General features: G+C 47.1%; 1 protein-coding gene across 1 annotated transcript; it reads left to right on the top strand.

The window, feature by feature from the left end:
• Positions 1-682: 682 nt before the first annotated feature.
• LOC110362392 (cygnin) lies at positions 683-2,212 on the top strand. Its single transcript, XM_021294166.2, has 2 exons — positions 683-806; positions 1,955-2,212. The coding sequence occupies exons 1-2, from the start codon at positions 749-751 to the stop codon at positions 2,095-2,097; spliced, it is 201 nt and encodes a 66-aa protein (XP_021149841.1). The 5' UTR covers positions 683-748; the 3' UTR covers positions 2,098-2,212.
• The last annotated feature ends 15,678 nt before the right edge of the window (positions 2,213-17,890 follow it).

Below are 17,890 nucleotides of genomic sequence, written 5' to 3'. Positions count from 1 at the left end.
TGATGATCAAAGCGTCTCCAAGTGGTTGGCTCATCCAGGCTCCTGGAAGCTCTCAGCCTCAGTGCTCCTGCCTATCTAACAAAGGGGCAAGAGAGGGTAACAAAGGAGATTAAATTGAACATGATGTTTGCTAAATTTATCAGAGAGATTTTGCAGACGTGATTTCTTTCACAAGTGGAGATGGGAACATGGGTCCTTTCCAAGGCAACAACCCCATATTGGTGATCAGTCTGGACAACAGAGAGTTATCGGTGCATCGTGGCCACAACTTAGCCCTATTGCATCCACTTGCATCTCTGCCAGAGGTTGGAAAAGGCCCGAAACCCTGTGATACTGATCTTGTTCTCCCCTCATCATTATACCTGCAGATCTCCATCAGGTCCTTCTGACCCATCAGCCCCATCCTAATGACTCTGCTATTGACAGGCCCTATTCATTTGTGCCCTCATCAAAGTCATCATGCTGAAATCATATCTGATATTGGGTAACCAGAGCTTAAGGAAGGAGGTGGCTGCTGGAACACTTGGGCACACTTGAGAAGTTCTGGTTCTCATGCCACAATGGCACATCCAGTCACAAACAGCAAGACTTGGATGAATTCCCATGTCTCCCCAGTATCCTCCGCTCTGCAGGGAAATGCTCTATAAAACCCGACACTCGCAGGCTCGTTGTATACCACCTCTTCCCTTCGAGCTCTCTCCAAGACTCCTCTCTCCAGCTTTGCTGAGATCCCAGCTTGACTCCAACCATGAGGTTCCTCTACCTTGTCTTCGCTGTCTTCCTGCTGGTCTCCCTGGCCACCCCAGGTAAGATGGAGAGTGATGAACACATATTGATACTACCTGGGATTCTTCTAAAGTAACTTTAGCTCTTGAAAATGTAGTTATTACCATCTGAGATATCCCTGGCTATAACCTGGCCAGGGACATCAGTGACTTCTTTCAAGGGGCAATGAAATAAGAACTACCTCAGAGAGATTTGTGTAGGAATAACTGGGGTTAAAACTTCAATATCCAGCTTGGGACTGAACTCAGGCCAGACAACTTCCAAACAAGAGTCTGGATGTGGATACTTCTCTCGGGGAATCAGAGAGTTTCATAGTACAGAGAGGAATCTTCTATACAACTCAGTTTCTGTTCCAAGGCTCAGTCCTGGGCACGTTTGATTTACTGATGTGACATAGCTATTGCTGCTGATGCCTTTTTCTGAGATTCTAAGGTTTTCTGGTCCCTTTACAGGAGTCAAAAGGGTATTCTGGGCTGACATCTCCTGAACAGGCATTAGAAACCCCCTTCAGATATCAGTGCTCATCCAGCTGGGCCAAGTCTTTACATGTCCCACATTTAATCACCACAGTGAATATTTTATGCAAGGCTGCTGTGGGGCCATTTTCAAAACGTTTGCATCATCCTTTCAGCCATTTCTGCATAAGACAACAATTTTTAATAACAATATAACTATAGGCAGCTGAGTGGACATGTGCATTTTTGGAACCAGTTTGATGTGGCTTTTGCTGTTTTCCTCTGAGAAAACAAATCCTTTTCCTTAAGGAGAGGTAGAAGACAAGGAAATGCACATGAACACAGATGAGCATCTTTATGAAATTTGCCTTTGGTCTGCTTCTCATGTGGGAAATGAATGTGCTCTCCTTCAGAGCATCTCTTTCCCAAACTGAACCTGTGCCACCAGCTGTCCCTGTAGCCATCAGCTAGGGGGAGAGGGATGTACAAGGAGTCTCTCAGGCTTCTGTTCTTCAAGGTCCATTCCTGCTCTGGGGCTGAGCTTGGGCAGGAGCATGGAGAAGGAGAAGGTGTAGGAGAAGGGACCAAGACATTCCAACGAGCAGGGTCTTGTCCTTCTGCTCACTGCCTGGAGGTGATGGGATGGCATGTCAGTGGGGCATGGAGGTACCTACCCTGACCCAACCGCTCTCCCTCTGTCTTCCCCCTTGCAGGCTATGGGCAGGTGAAGAAGTACTGGACGTACTGCCCTAAGGAGGGGCACTGCTCCAGCAAGTGTGACAAGATGTACACGTGGACCACCTCCTCTGACTGCAAGTTCTACTGCTGCATCCCCTACAGCTGGAATGGGAAATAGGAGCTGAAGAGGAAGCACCTGGGGAAAAGGAGGCACCGCGGTGGCTTTGAGAGCAGCTTCTCAACTGTCTAACCCATTTGTCATGCCCTCCTCTCAATAATTAAAAAGGGGAAAAAAAGGAGATATAACTCTGGTGTGTGCAGTGTTGTTACTTGTGTCCCTGTGACCCAATGTTAAAACATGTTCTCCAAGCCCAACCCAAGGGCACCAAAAAAGCCTCGACATCCACTGATAACAAGCTGCAGAGCAGACAGTGGTCTTATGGGGTGGGGATTTGGGAAGAATGGGTGTCATTTTCCCTCTTGCCATCTCCATGGCCCTGAACACAGCCCTCTAGAGACAAGAGAGAATCTTTATGTTCCTTACTGCTTTTTCAGCTACAGGTTACCTGCAGATGTCTTAAAAAATGTAAGTAGTTCAGCAATATCGCCTCTAAGCATAGGGCAGCCCTCTTTCCATGAAAATTTCAGCATGCCCCCAGAGGTGGGCAACAAAGAAGACAATGAGCCCTCATAGACTTTGTGCAATAGATTTTATGTCCTTTTTGTCTAAAGTCCCAAGACTGCTCAGTCAGTTCTTCTCTTTTATTTGCAGATCAATGTCCTTAGGTTTCAGTTTCTGGTCTCCCTGCCTCTAACTGGGTGTATTGGAGGAGAAAAGGTATGGAGAGGAGACATGAAGGCGACCAGAGGTGTGTGGAAGCTCTGTATCAGGAGCAGTCATGCACCGCTGCACAAAGCGTTCAGAAACTCTCACCGCTGGGTTGGCAGTATTTTATCAGTACACCAATCTAGGAGACACAACACCGTTTTTAGGTTTCTCGGTAAGAAATCTAGTTGTTTCTACAATATAGCTTTAGGTGTGAAGGTACAGCTATAGTATGGATATGTGGATGTAAGCAGGGAATGAGAGTCTGTGGTGAGTTGATGCATGCCAAGTGCCCACCAAAAGCCGCTCTATCACTCCCCCACCTAATATCCCCCTTCCCAATATCCAGTCTAAACCTCCCCTGGTGCAACCTGAGGCCGTTGTCCACCTGGCACTGTCTGGGTGAGATTAAAACAGAGATTAGGGAGAACTAAACCGAGGTGTTTACATAGTTTTATCTACAGACATGCTAGTGGTTGATTGTGTTGCCTAAATCTGAGGCACCAATGAGTGACTGGAACATCTATATGTCACTGGCAGGTATGGTATGGGAGCTATGGGAGACCATTACCTTCTAGAAACACAGCTGTAGACCAGGCAGGACATCTCAAATATGCACCTAAGATGCCTGAGTCACTGAGTCAGTCCAGTCAATAGTGTAGAGAGTTTAAGGTATGGTTCAACTAACGCTAAATAGAAACCTTCAGGCCAGTAAGCCAAGTGATCCTCCCAGCTCCATGGATTATATTGAGTACATCTCCATTCACTGTCAAAATGTAGGTATCCAGAATAAAAGGAGACACCCCTTTGAGAACTCAAAATATAGCTGTATTCATCTCCAAATTGATCCCACTCGGAGTGGATAGACTTAGAGCAAGTTCTGCAATTGTTGCTGTCTAGGGCAGGTAGCCCCAGCCTGCTTTCAGGCAGTTCTGGAGGGAATGGTGTAACACAGTGCCAATATTGTTCAGTTTGAAGCATTCGCTCAATGCCAGGGAACACAACCTACAGTGTCTCTGCTTAGCTTTGGTTTCTTCTTGGACTGGATGTGCTGTGGCAGCTATTTCTTTGCTTCTCCTCAAGGGAGAAGGAAGTGAGGGTACAAATATATCAGTCACAAGCTGATGTAAAGGTAAATGGTCGGACTTCTTCCCAGCTGGTGGTGAAAGAGACTTTAGGTGGGCAAATAGAAACATAAGCTACTTGCCACTCTTCTTTGGCCAGCTCAGCACTTAGCGCTTTGCTGGATTCTGTTCAGCTATGTTTACAAAGTCCAACACTGAGAGATTAGAATGGAATTTCTGTTTGTCCTGTCTGCAGAAAGTGGTTTACAAACCTCTTGGACTTGAGATGAGTAGGAGAAACTTGGGAATTTTCAGGAGGTCTCACATGATACTGAGCCTTAGATGATGAGCTTGGGCTGGTGGCCTCACCTATGGACAGAGTTTTTTTGCAGGGAAGATATTTCTACCTTATAACAATTTGCATGTCCATTGCCATAGCACTTTGGATCCTAGCAGGGAATCTGGATCTTGACATAAAGTTGGGAATGCATACAGCGGCATTGGCCAGTGTAGTACCAGTCCTCTCAGGTCTCTGTTTTGAAGGGAAGAAGAAGGGGTCTCAAACTTGTTTCTGTAACACTGTCCACCACAAACATACCTACAAGCCAATGCCAAGTCCCCTGCCCAGGATCTGATAGTCCCAACTGTCTGTGCTAAAAGCTTTGGCAGCCAGACTGGGACGAGTCCAGCTCCCAAGGGAGAGATGCCTGCACAGGCCACATGAGATGCCTTCAAAAAGTTGAAGACAAACAGGCACAGAGTGGATGTCTCATTGTCAGATGGCCACTGGGTTGGAGTGACATAATGTCCCACTAAGCAGCAAACAATGTGTCCTTGGACAACAGTGAAGTCACGTTCCTCCTTAACACTGTCTTCGCTGTCAAGAAATTACTATAAATATTAGGATCTCCAGCCTTATTTTAGCAACTGATTCAAGATCTCCCTGCAAGGCTGCATCCCCAACCTGCTGTGATCCTGGTGGATATCCAGTCATGAGGATCATCTATATTGTGTTTGCTGTTTTTCTGATGGCCTTGATGGCCACCCCAGGTAAGGTGGAAAATTATGCGGAGCAGAAATGAGAGATAATAACAGACCATAAGGAATTAAGGTTAAAAAAGAAAAATTAAAAAAGTTCCAGTAAAGTAGGTGTGGGTGGTGAGTCTTGTACAGAGTTTTTGTTTGGATTCAGCTCACAAGACTTTTGGAGTGGACTTCAGTTCCAGAATCACAGCATCCTAGATCTCACCATCCAGCATCTGAGGGTCTCCATGTGAACTGGATCCCATCACAGTCGTTGCACACTGGTCAATAGTGTCAGAGCAAGTCAGTTCAACTCAAGCTAGATACCCAGGGCATAACTATACTGATAGGACTGAGGTCTCAGCTCAATGTTTGAACTAAGCCTTCCACACTATTTAATTGCCAGCACTGTCGTTGGCTCAGTTTTGGTCAAATAGCATGGACTCCAGCCATTCCTGAGATGAACGCTGGCAGTAGCCAGGGTCTCTTCCCAAGTATCAGTGTGGATGTGGACACTTTGTTTTAGGGAGAGGTTTTACTGTGTGGTGGTGGGACTTCTGTGCTGTTGACCAGTCAGTGCAGGTGTAGTTCCCTTTCTTTCTTTCTGCAGGCAAAAGCAAGTCCAAAAAGAGCTGCAGTGGGTATTGTTCCAGGACATGTGCTAAAGGAGAGAAGGAGGAACATACTGAAGACTGCGGGAGGATGTACTGCTGCCTGGCACACAGGAAAAAGAAGTAGAGCAGAGACTTTTGATGCTGAGAGGAGGAAGGAAACAGTGATGCTTGCATTAGTTTATTCTTGTTTGGTAGAAACACAGTTTGCTCCTCTCATTAAAAAAGACCAGTTCTCACCCTGAAGTGTGCAGTGTGGTTCATTGTCTTCCAAGAAGTTACATGCAGAGGATCAGGAAATATTTGGTAAGTCTTGCCAGATAAGCTCGTGTTTGTGGAGGCGATATGGTCAAACGCAGATACTGCACTTTCTCATACCAGCCTCATCGCAAAAGGAGTCGTAAGTGGGTTTCTTAGTAGTTTGTTCAAATGAAGTTGTGCTTTTGTGGGATTCAAATCCTGCAGGGATGTGCAAGAGCAGAGACAGTGGGGTGGTATCAGAAAGAAATCCACTGTATGCCCCATCACTGTTCTCCAGAGGTCCATCTCACACTTGGACTGAGATGATCTATCAGCGATGACCATGACCAAGGCTTTACATGTTCACCATATCCACCACCAAACATGTTCCTGTTGATAGCTCTGAGTTGTGTCCTTTAAGCTCAGACTTGCTCGCTGCCCAAGTTGTGGTACCAGCCAGCTGACCACCGCAGGTCCCACAAACCCAGAGTTATCATAGAATCATAGAATCATTTCGGTTGCAAGAGACCCTCAGGATCATCGAGTCCAACCATAACCTAACTCTAGCACCAACCCATGTTTCTAAGAACCAAGTCTAAATACCTTTTAAACCCCTCCAGGGATGGTGACTCCACCACTGCCCTGGGCAGCCTGTTCCAATGCCTGACAACCCTTTATCTGCGAGGTTAGGCAGCATTGGCTGAAACCTGTGATCACCAAGGTCTGAAGCACAGTGCAAATACCATGATTGCCTTGCAGGACCAGGGACCCCTACATAGGTTTTCATTATCTTTTCTTCTGGTCCAGACAATTTGAACCAGCAGCCCAGACAAAATCCTGTGAAGGTGATAGTTTTAGTTTCCAAGCCCTTTTGGATTACTTCAAGGATACCTTTGATGTGTGAGAAAACTTATGGGCATCTGGGTTTCCTAACTCCAACCCTCAGCACCTTACACTGCCAATACGTTGGGAGAAATTCCATAAAGCATTTGTATCCCATAGTGTTGATGCTGCCTTCGATTCTTTCCCCACCATTTTTCCACAGGGAGCTCAGAGCCTACTTGCTCAAAACAAGGGTCATGTGAAGGCAGGAAATTCCTGTTAAAGCCTTCGTATTGGACTAGGGTAGGGACTTGATTCTGCAGTCAATGTCATAGAACCATAGAATAGTTTGGGTTGGAAGGGACCTTCAAAGCTCATCCAATACCACCGCTGCCATGAGCAGGGACATCTTCACCAGCTCAGGTTGCTCAGAGCCCCGTCCAGCCTGGCCTGGGATGTCTCCAGGGATGGTTCATCCACCACCTCTCTGCCCAACCTGGGCCAGGCTCTCACCACCCTCAGCACAAACAATTTCTTCCTCATGTCTGGTCTAAATCTCCCTCCTTCAGTTTAAAACCATCACCCCTTGTCCTATCGCTACAGGGCCTGCTAAAAAGTCTGTCCCCATCTTTCTTATGGGCCCCTTTTAAGTCCCGAAAGGCCACAATAAGGTCTCCCCAGAGCTTCTAAGGCACAACCTGGGAATCTTCTGCAGCCTCTTTCAGCTTCTCCCTCCCATGTCAGAGCAATGGGACTTCCTCCCATCTTGCATGTTCCCCATGAATGTCCCCATGTCCCCTCACTGCTGTGGGACCATCCTGGATGAATCAGACAGTCCTCCTCATGGTCCCTTGCCTTCCCCTTTTTCGTCCTGTGCTTTTATTTAAACAAGGATTTTAAATGCCCAGACATGAAAGGAAACGTTTTGCCTGTTCTCAACGGAATCCTTTCTTCTTTCTTTTTTTGGACAAACTGAAGAAGCAAAAACTTTCTCTTTTTTAATACATCAAAGTCAATTTTCTTTCAATTCTTGGGGCTCACCAGTGAACCAGAAAATGCACCGCATGCCCTGCTCCGGTTCGGAGAGCAGGGGCATGCACCGGTGCTGCAGAGGGAGGCAGAGCTGAGCTACACAAGAAGGAAATACCCAGGGCTCTTCTTTGCTCAGCATTTTCCTGGAAGACAAAGCATAAAACAACCCAAATCAGCTTCATGCATCGCTGACCCCAGCTCCCATTCATCGCTGGGATTTTCTCTCCTTTTCTAGCAATGTCCCCAGGATGGGGACACTTAGAAATGGCTTTCTGCAGGGTACTGTGGATGTTGAAACTTCACCTGGGTTTGAGGGGAGCCTGGGTGGGCTTCCTGGAGAGGAATTCGCTGTGGCCCAGGGTATTGCCTTCTGCAGATATTTGAGGCCAATATTTCCTTTCACTCCCATTAGTTCCCTTGTCTCTGGAATCCAGTGTCACCACCTACAAGGCACAGGGCAGCTGTCCCAGTCACAGAGGTAACCAGGCTCCCCCATCTCTCTTTGAGAGGAAAGCAATGTTTTTACTCAGTTTTAATGTACAGCAGAGGGAAAGGAATTAAAAGCTAAAAATAAAAATGGATCACTGCAGTTTTATCTGAGAAAACACTTCAGCTGAACCCAAATCTTTTCCCTTCCCCAGCTGTCCTCCACCAATCTTGATATCACCTGATGGAACATTTATTTAAAGAAATTATTTTATTTCCTATGGAAAAATGTCAATAGTATTGCTCTCATATTGCCATTTAGCTCTTGCCCCCTTTGCTCCCCATCTGCATTCCTGGGGCTGTAGTGAGACCTTTTAGGAGGGGCAGGAACATCTCAACGCACTGGGAGTGTGAGTAATACCTGCTCCTTGTGCCTTGCCCAGCTTGCTGGTTCCTGTGTCCAACATCCCCTGAGGTAACACAAAATACACTGAAGATAATGATTATTTCAGCTTTTAGTGAGGCTGGAGTCAACAGGGCTGTCACCATCTGACTTGGATGCAGGTATTAGTGATGCACTTCCCTCCCAACTTTGCTGGTTGGAAATACCTAAGGGTGCACATAAAGGAAATTTCCAGCCCACCAGTGTTGCTGCAAAGCACCCTGGAGAGATTCCCCATGTGTCCTGCCCACCGAACAGACCAAGTGCTGCAGCCAACAACAGTCAGTACTTATTTCTAGGGTTTTCATTATTATAATTGCTGCGGTTATTGCTTTTATCACTGCAGGAGCCTGAAGTTGCTCCAGGGGAGGTTTGGATTGGATATTAGGAAAAAATTATTCATGGAGAGGGTTGTGAAGCACTGGAACAGGCTGCCAAGTGGTGGAGTCGCCATCTCTGGAGGTGTTTAAAAGGCATTTAGATGAGGTTCTTAAGGACATGGGTTAGCGCTGGAGTTAGGTTAATGGTTGGACATGAAGATCTTGAGGGACTCTTCCAACTGAAATGATTCTATGATTCTAAGTGATCTCCATCCCTGTGCCCTTGTTACACTGAGTGCCGGACAGTCAAGGAGCAGAAGACAGCAGAAGTCAGCACAAGCTGAAGACTCACAGTCTTCATCACCAAAACCAGCTCAGCAGATTTTATGTCAATGATTTTATATCCAAAAGCTAAACTTACCTCCAAAAGTTTAAGCCCACATCTGCCTGTCTGGTTAATCAGTGGAGACATCTCCTGCCTGGCAGGGAGGCTGCAGGGGCCAGGTGAGGACAACAGCCAAGCTGCCCACTGGTGAGGAACAGGGACAGCGAAAGGATGGGGGATTGCTCACACACCAGTCATGGTCTGGACATGGCCAGGGGGTGCCAGTTGGCCTCTGGGCCAGAAAACAGGTCCTGGCACTGTTAAATTGACTGGAAGATGTCTCCAGTGTGTCCAGGGCCACAGGAGCAGAGCCAGGAATACAATGCATGACTTATTTCTCTTGAATTGGTGAACTCCAAGAAATAGAGCAGGGGGAAATGGAGCTGAGGATGTTGGTTTGTATTTGCATCTATCTGCAGATTTCCATATGCTGCAAATATAGGGTGGATAGAAGGGTGAGATGGTAAAAGGGATGCTTGGAAAAGAAAGTTTGTGTTCCTGGTCTTCTGCTTCCAAAGATAAAGCCTGGAAAATAGAAATGCATGGGATAGGGACATGCAGGAGAGCTTGTTTCCAATCCCGAGGAACTCCTGCAATGGAAACTGAGGCAGAGGAAATCTCTGGGAAGGGAAGTGGGTATTTGGTGAGGGGACACACTCATATTTTGTGGGTGGGTGACCAGCAGCACAGCGTGTTCTGCCACATGAAGGCATGAGGTTGTAGAGCTCACCCCACTATCTTATGGTGTCCTTCTGCAAGGAAGGACAGTTTGAGAATAGGGAGTGGAGACCACCAGCCAGTGTATTCCTGGCTCCTACAGCTTCTTCCCCCCTGAGTTCCTAATCCAACCACCGCCTCCCAAAGGAGATGCTCTGGGCACCATGGGTGGTGAAGAAACACTTCAGGAGCAACCCAAGCTGCTGGGTCTGCCAGCATAAACGAAACTTGGCTCTCATAAAACCAAGAGGAAATCCGAATTTCTCTTCCAGGATGAAGTAGGCATGACCAATCTTCCAGGCACTAGCAAAATACCAAAAGCACGGCTTTTAGCAGCTTTTTGCAGCTTTTGAGCTCTGTCTCCCAGCGGCTGTGCCAGCTGCAGTGTCAGTAGCCAAGGTGAGACACGCATCTCCTGGTCAGAGTCCAGCCAGCTGGCGAAGAAGGAGATTTGGGGAAGGCTGCCATCTTTTGGATAACTGCAAAATAACGGCACCTGCTTAGGTAATGCTGCTCACCGACCCGAGGGACGTCAGCTCAAGACTTTTTCTTGGAGGACAAGGCGCAGCCACGGACAACTGATGTTTTTCCTGCTCTGCTTTTGCCTCCCACAGACCGATCCAGATCTTTATTTAGGGCAAACTAGGATGAGGTCTGGAAATGATCTGGCAGGTTTTTCTGTCTGGCCTTTCATGCCCTTCAGCAGCGGCTGCATCTGCAAGGACAGAGCTGCACATCTGGAGGGCAATATTCAAGCTGCCTTCCACCTGGCTGGCTCAGGTCCCGCAAGAAACATGGAGGATGCAGGTGGAAAAGGTGTGACTAGACTTGGTATGTTAATTTTGGGGCTCTCCCTGCCTATACCTGCTGTTGTTAGGTGACTTCAAGGGCTCTTCTTACCCTTCCACAGAAAGGTATTTTGGTGTTTGCAATTGCTATACCTGCTTTTGGAACCCCTGAGGTGTAAGCTCTGATACCAGCCACCTTGGTCCCACAATCCTCTGATAACTTGTCCCCTGGGTCCCCTCCACCACTCTGTCTCACATTCGCAGATGCTCCATGGACTTAAATGCATCAGAGCACCTGCCCGCCCGGTGGCCCAATTTCCTGCAGATTAAACATTTGTCTAATGGCCATAAGCTGCTTAAATATGTCTTGGGCAAAGCCCCTTTGTGAGCGCTCCGAGAACAAATGTTTCCCTGCTGGGACCACTGCTATGCCCCCACCAAAGCATTTCTTATGGATGCATCATCTGTTTTCTTTCCCTTTTGTGCATCCAGTCTGCTCACCTCCTTTCCACGGGCATGAAGGATTAAAGAATTTGTCCTATTGCGGACAAAAGGAGATGAATTGCTTCACATGGCCAAAAAAGACTCTGCAAGTCTGCAACCCTTTTCCACTCCGCTGCATTTCTCTGGGATATCCCAAAGTGAGTCTCTTTCCCCAGTCCCATACTGTCTTTACCTAGCGAGCCAATACTACAGTTTTTAGGATCTGTCAAAGCACAAGTATACAGAACTTTTTAATCAGCCTGTGAAAACTCAAGTCAAATCAGAGTCAAAATACCCATTGCTTCCAGGGTTTTCCACCTAGATATGAGGAAGAAATTTTTGACACTGAGGGTGGTGAGAGCCTGTCCCAGGTTGGGCAGAGAGGTGGTGGATGAACCATCCCTGGAGACATCCCAGGCCAGGCTGGACGGGGCTCTGAGCAACCTGAGCTGGTGAAGATGTCCCTGCTCATGGCAGGGGTGGCACTGGGGGAGCTTTGAAGGTCCTTTACAACCCAAACCATTCTGTGATTCTAAGCCTGGCAGCACTACCTCTCCATTTCTTGACCTACTCTGCCATCTCTGACCAAGCTGAAACCTTAAGTCTAGACTCCCAAAAGCATCAAATACAAATAAAGTGAGAGTGCCCCAAAGCCAGATCAGCAGCTTGCTCAACTGTACGTAGCACGGGAGGATGGTCAAGCTGACCAATGCTGGGAATATCTGACCCAGACAGTAAGAGTTGGGGTTTTTTTTCTTGATGACTTTAACCTGTTACCCAAATTCTGCCTTCAGATGGTGCATGAGATCATTGCCCCTCTGCTGCACCCCTGCTTTGTTATCTATATTGAAAGCAAATATTGCCTCAAAAATCTAAATAATAATGCATCTTGCCATGTTCTGAATATTCAGAAAATAAGTAATGGAAAAGAGCAAATACAGAACTGAAAACACTAGAAACAAGGCAAGGAATTTCAGTAACACTTTGTGCCCTAAAAATCCAGGGGATTCATGCAGGGCTTATGCTATTAGAGGGCGACAATGGGGCGTGCATATCATGCCATGCTAAGCTATGGCTCCTAAGCTGTGGCTCCTTGAGGATTAGAGAAGAAAAGCATGTGGGGGAGGTGACCGGAATAAAGGGATGGGGAATAGCTTAGTGTCGCCAGATTTTAGAGTATCATGGGGGCTGGTGGCTATGATCCACTTTGGGAGAGCATGGTCTGGTAGGAGGGAAGGATTTGTGGGCTGCGTGGGAAGGTGGAAAAGAGACAAGGTGATGCTATTGCCCAGAAATACGTTCATCTTTTCAGCTAGGATACGGGGTGCCTCCCTTCTGTAGGAAGTCCCAAGGTGGGATGGTCTGCAGGCAATAGCGTTGGAGCCAAATCCTTCAACTCCCACCTCTCTCTGCAAGGAGCAGGAGAGAGCAGATGGGGCCATAGGAAGGAGCACAGCAGCAAAAGGGAGACATGGAGGAGGGAAGGAGAGCAGAGTGGTGAGCAAGGGCAGGGAGAGGTGCAGGAAGGACATCACCAGAGATGAAGAGGAAGGTTGCATTAACCAAGGTGATGCGGTGGCTTCCTAAGTATCTCAGGAGTTGACACAGGGAAGGGTTGGGTAGATGCTGGGCCCTGTGGCTTAAAGAGGGAAAAAAATGGAGGGAGCAATGGTGTCATGGAATGAACACAATTCATCCAATGCCTGTATGACCAAGAGGATTTTGGGGTGGCCCTGGGGGAATGGTCTTGTTTGGTGTTTCACTGGACAGGAAGAGTTGGGTGCAGTATGGGTGGCTGTCTGCACCCCAAATTGTTTAATTCCCAGTTACAGATGTAGCCCCAAGGAGTTCAGCTTCAAGTGTGGTGGAGTGGGACAGTGGCCACGTGGCCTTAATGACCAGGCCAGGAGCAAACCAGAAGGACCACATAGCAAAGACCTTCACCAATGCTGTCAGCTCAAGAAACATGAGGCTAAATTGTAACTCATGCAAAGAAAATGAGCCTCCTTTTGACTGTAAAAGTGAAAATGCCGCAACCGAGTAATTACTCCAGCCCTGGCTATCCAGTCAGAAAGCATCAGGTATTTCTGAGCAGCACTGAGCGAGGGATCGACAGGGCTGGCTGGCATCTCATTCCAGCTTCCTTTCACTTCAGCAATCCGCTCTCGAGACTCTTGCTTTAGTCACTTTTACGGCTTCTTGCACTCAAGGCTGCGGTAGCATGTGCTTGAAGAGATGCTAAATGCTTTTTGTGGCATTGTTTCACTTAAAACTAAGATATTCTTTTTTCCTTTTCCCTGAATAGCTGTTCCTCCTGTTGCTTGTGATACCTGGTATAATTTCATTGTGAACTGTGACCTCTGGCCAAATTATTCCTTGAACCACTGAATTTCTTCTTGTCTGCAAATTTCCCCTGAAAGTTTGACTGGGTGTGCTCTTCATCTTGCCTCTTCTTCTGGGTCTTGAGGTTATGTCAGCCCCTGAAATTACCTTCCTTAGTGTATTTGCAGAGTAGTCATGCTCTTTTCCTAGACATACCTGAGAACTTTACCCAGGCAAGCCAAAGGATATGCTGGATATTTCATAGGTGATAATTACCTTTGCTCCAGGGCGCTGGAAAATCCTGAAGAGCAGCACAAGTATATTCTTGTTTGAGGAAAGAAAATGGTCAAAAATCCAGAAATATAAACACAAAATAAGTGTTTGAGGATATTCAAACGAAAAAAGGGAACAACAGGCCTAAAACTCTTTTTTCATTTTACGCTACCATGTATAATATAAGTCCTGGGTGTCACTTGGTGAAGGCAAAGTTCAATGGAGGTGAAGGAAATCAGACGTCCCACCACTCTATATAGCCAATTTATGGACTTCACTGCCAAAGAAGGTCACCAAGTCAACTGCTATGACTGGATAATTGCATGACCATGAACATTTGTAGCTCTGCATGCGAAGATCCTGTAATAAAAGTAATCAAATCTCATGCTTCAGCGCATAAGTGGATCTTCTGTGGCAGCCAGGAAAGAGGTTTTCTACCCACACACCCAGAGTTGTGCAGTTAGTTTGGTGTGCTGTGGAAGTAACCTCTGAAGCCTCAGGTTTTGGCCATCGCTGGAGGCAGGAAGCAGGATTTGATGAGCCGGTGGTCTAACTGGGTATGGCAATTCCTATGCAAGAGCTGGGGAGATCACGAAAGGGAAAGTGTGCGATTAATGTGCTACAATGAGCCATTTTGCTGCCACATTTGGGAATATATGCTGTTCAGGAGGTAGACTCTACTGCAAACCATAGTCTGGAACATCAAGGAAAGACCAGAGGGCACTTAGGCAATGGAGTCTGAAATACCCTCAGAAACTTCAGGTGGCACTTTGCCCAGTTCAAGAATGAGGATGGATGAAGAAGCCCTGGGTCCTCAGTGAACACTAAAACACTTAACCTACTTCTTGTGGCAAGCTATTTATATTAATGATAATTAAAAGCCCAGCCAAGGTGCTACCACTACCACAAACCAGAGAAGAAACATAAAACCCTAATGGGTCTCATGCTGGGGGTCAAAGATTGTGGTCTACATGCATATCTTGGAAATCGGAATCTGTGCAGGCCTATCCTAACTAAAATGTCCAACAAATGCAAGAGACAAAAAAAAGAAATGTGGCAATTCTCTGACATTGCAACAGGAACAAGGCACTGCAGAGTTGAGATGTTTGGTGGCAAGAAGATGGCGTGGACAAACAGCATCTTGAATAAAATTGCATAATCCAGCAGTGTGAACACTGGTCAGACAAAAATTCCCTCTGTGGCTGGTACAGGAGATGCTCAATTAGTGCTCTTCAAACCTAAACCTAAGCTGTGAAATATTCTATTGAAAACCAGCGCCAGGTAACTGTTCCCATCTGATACGCAGTAATTTTGCGCAGTGCTGAAGGTTTTCACACATAGCAATAAAGAGTGATTTTGGAAGGCAAATAGCTGAAAGAGCAGCTGCACCTGAAAATGAAGGTATCACCTCTGGTCGTGACGGCAGCTCCCTGGCGTAGCGAGGCAACACAAGCCAGGCACAGGGTTTCCCACCGGGACACCAGCCGCCAGACTGTGACACTGCTGTCGCACTGTCAAACGCACTTGCTTTCACAATTCGCCGAGCACTGGGTTAAAGTACACACAGCTTTAAAGAAAATAAGCTTTGCTGCAGTGCTGGCAGTCGGCTGTGATGTTCACCCATCGTTTCAGTTCATAAAGCCCATACAGACTGTTCAGTCCAGCATCTTTTGTAGAATCGTAGAATGGTTTGGTTTGGAAGGGACCTTAAAGATCATTTAGTTCCAACCCCCCTGCCATGGGTAGGGACACCTTCCACTATACCAGGTTGCTCAAAGCCCCATCCAGCCTGGCCTTCAACACTTCCAGGGATGGGGCATCCACAGCTTCTCTGGGAAACTTATTCCAGTGCCTCACCACCCTCATAGTGCAAGTTTTTTGTTGACACATCCAAACTCTTCTGAAGTAAGAAAATAAGATGGGTCCTGGAAAACAGCGAGGAAGCCACAGGTTATTCAACAATATTTTCTGAATGCTGAGTGACAAACTGAAGTTGGTCAAAGAGGCATTGCATGGATCCATCATGTCCCAGTGAAGGGAAGATCTGAAGATCATTAGGCTTCAAGTTTTTCCCACTGGCGTTTCCTTGGTTTCGCCTGGAGAAGAGAAGGGGATCTTATCAATGCTCATAAATATCTCAAGGGTAGGTGTCAAGAGGACAAGACCTGACTCTTTTCAATGGTTCCCAATGATAGGATGAGGGGCAACGGGTGCAGGCTGAAGCACAGGAGGCTCCATCTGAATATGAGGAGAAACTTATTTCCTCTGAGGGTGCCAGAGCCTGGCCCAGGCTGCCCAGAGCGGGTGTGGAGTCTCCTGCTCTGAGACATTCAAACCCGCCTGGACCCACCTGTGTGATCTGCTCTGGTGACCCTGCGTGAGCAGCTGGGTTGGACTGGATGATCTCCAGAGGTCACTTCAACCCCAACGAGCCTGTGGTTTATCTGTACCCATTGCTGTGAAGCTCAGGTACTTAAACCAAGGTCTCTGCTTATTTAAAACCTTACCACAGCAGAGCTCTGCACTCTTCACACTCTTCAAGAGGACAGTCCTCAGCAGACACCAGTAATGATCTGGATGGGAAGCTATTCATACTTCTTCCCAGTGGCAATGGCCCCGAAGGAGTGTGTGTCAGAGTCTACACACTCAGCTGTTGAGACCCAAGCTCTGCTTTGTGTCAGCAAAAAATAAGAGATCTCTCCTAAAGTTGAGTGTATATATGGCTTTCACTCTCAGGTGAGGCCCAATTACCAAGTCATCCTTTACCATAACCTTTATTAACCAATTCAAGATAGGCTTGGAGGCTTAGGAGGAAAGTCCTTCTACTCACATTTGCTCCGGCAAATAAAGTTTTTTCTTGCACCTCCTGCAACAAATGGGATGTCTTCCTGCACTGCACTTCTCTGTGCCTAGATGGTTGTCTTTTGCATCGGAAAAAGCAGAGTTCTGATTCAGCAAAGTGTTGCACACAAAATTAATCTGAAGCCTGTCTGTGCTCCTTGAAGTGGCACTGAAAGTTACTGCTTAAATATTATGCCACATGGGCATGTCTCGAGCATGTGCTTAAATAGGGATAAGGTTTCAAATGCTTTGTTTAATCAAGACCTGGTAAAAGATCTGTTGACAGAGAGGTGGAAACAGTGGTGTGAATTTCTGTACTGAAATATTCTTTGAATACTGAAATACACCTCAAATCCTGTGTTCAGTTTTGGGCCTCTCACACCAAGAAAGGCCTTGAGGTGCTGGAGCAAGTGGAGAGAAGGGAACGGAGCTGGTGAGGGGCTGGAGCACAAGTGTGATGGGAGCGGCTGAGGGACCTGCGGGGTTCAGCTGGAGAACAGGAGCTGAGGGGAGACCTTCTGATCTCTGAACTGCCTGAAAGGAGCTTGGAGCCAGGGGGGGTCGGGCTCTGCTCCCCAGGAACAAGCGCCAGGAGCAGAGGAAACGGCCTCAAGTTGCGCCAGGGGAGGTTGAGGTTGGATGTGGGGAACAATTTCTTCCCCATAGGGCTGTGGGGCATTGGAACAGGCTGCCCAGGGCAGTGCTGGAGTCACCATCCATGGAGGGTTTGAACAGATGCAGAGATGAGGTTCTCAGGGACATGGGGTAGTGCCAGAGATAGGTTAATGGTTGAACTTGATGATCATGAGGGTCTCTTCCAACCCAAATGATTCCATGATTCCATAAAGCACATATGTGAACAACAGCACGGTTTTGCATCCCCTGTGAGGAACGTGGGGTGAGAAACAATGTCTGCCGGTGTGTGTGCACTAGTCCCTGGTGTGTCACAACATTACCACAGCTCCTGAAAATAAGATTTAGCTGTCTCGCACCCGGCTGGCCCAGCCCAGCTGCCACCTTGCACCAAAGTCTCTGTGAGCTCCAGCACATCGTGCTGAGAGCAACTTGCTCGCACAAGTGGAACCGGCAGCTTCTCTTTTGAATGTTAATTAATTAGTAGCTAGCACAACAGACGCGCTGCATCTTCACAGCACCTTGTGAAGCAGTAAGCAGTGGTTACTTGGAAGTGCGATTGTTGACATTCCTCATGAAGAACGTGCTTTCTCTAATGCAGAGATTTCTTGGTTGGATTTTCCAACCTGTCTCCTGCAGGATCAGGAGAACTACTTTAAGTGTTCAGGTCTACGAATTGAGGGTCTTTTTATGTCTCAGAGGAATGGAAATTCCTCTGTCTGT

The sequence above is a fragment of the Columba livia genome, chromosome 3 (assembly GCF_036013475.1).
Source record: "Columba livia isolate bColLiv1 breed racing homer chromosome 3, bColLiv1.pat.W.v2, whole genome shotgun sequence".
Taxonomy (NCBI): domain Eukaryota; kingdom Metazoa; phylum Chordata; class Aves; order Columbiformes; family Columbidae; genus Columba; species Columba livia.
Note: the sequence above shows the minus strand (reverse complement) of the source record. Positions and strands in the feature narration are given on the sequence as shown.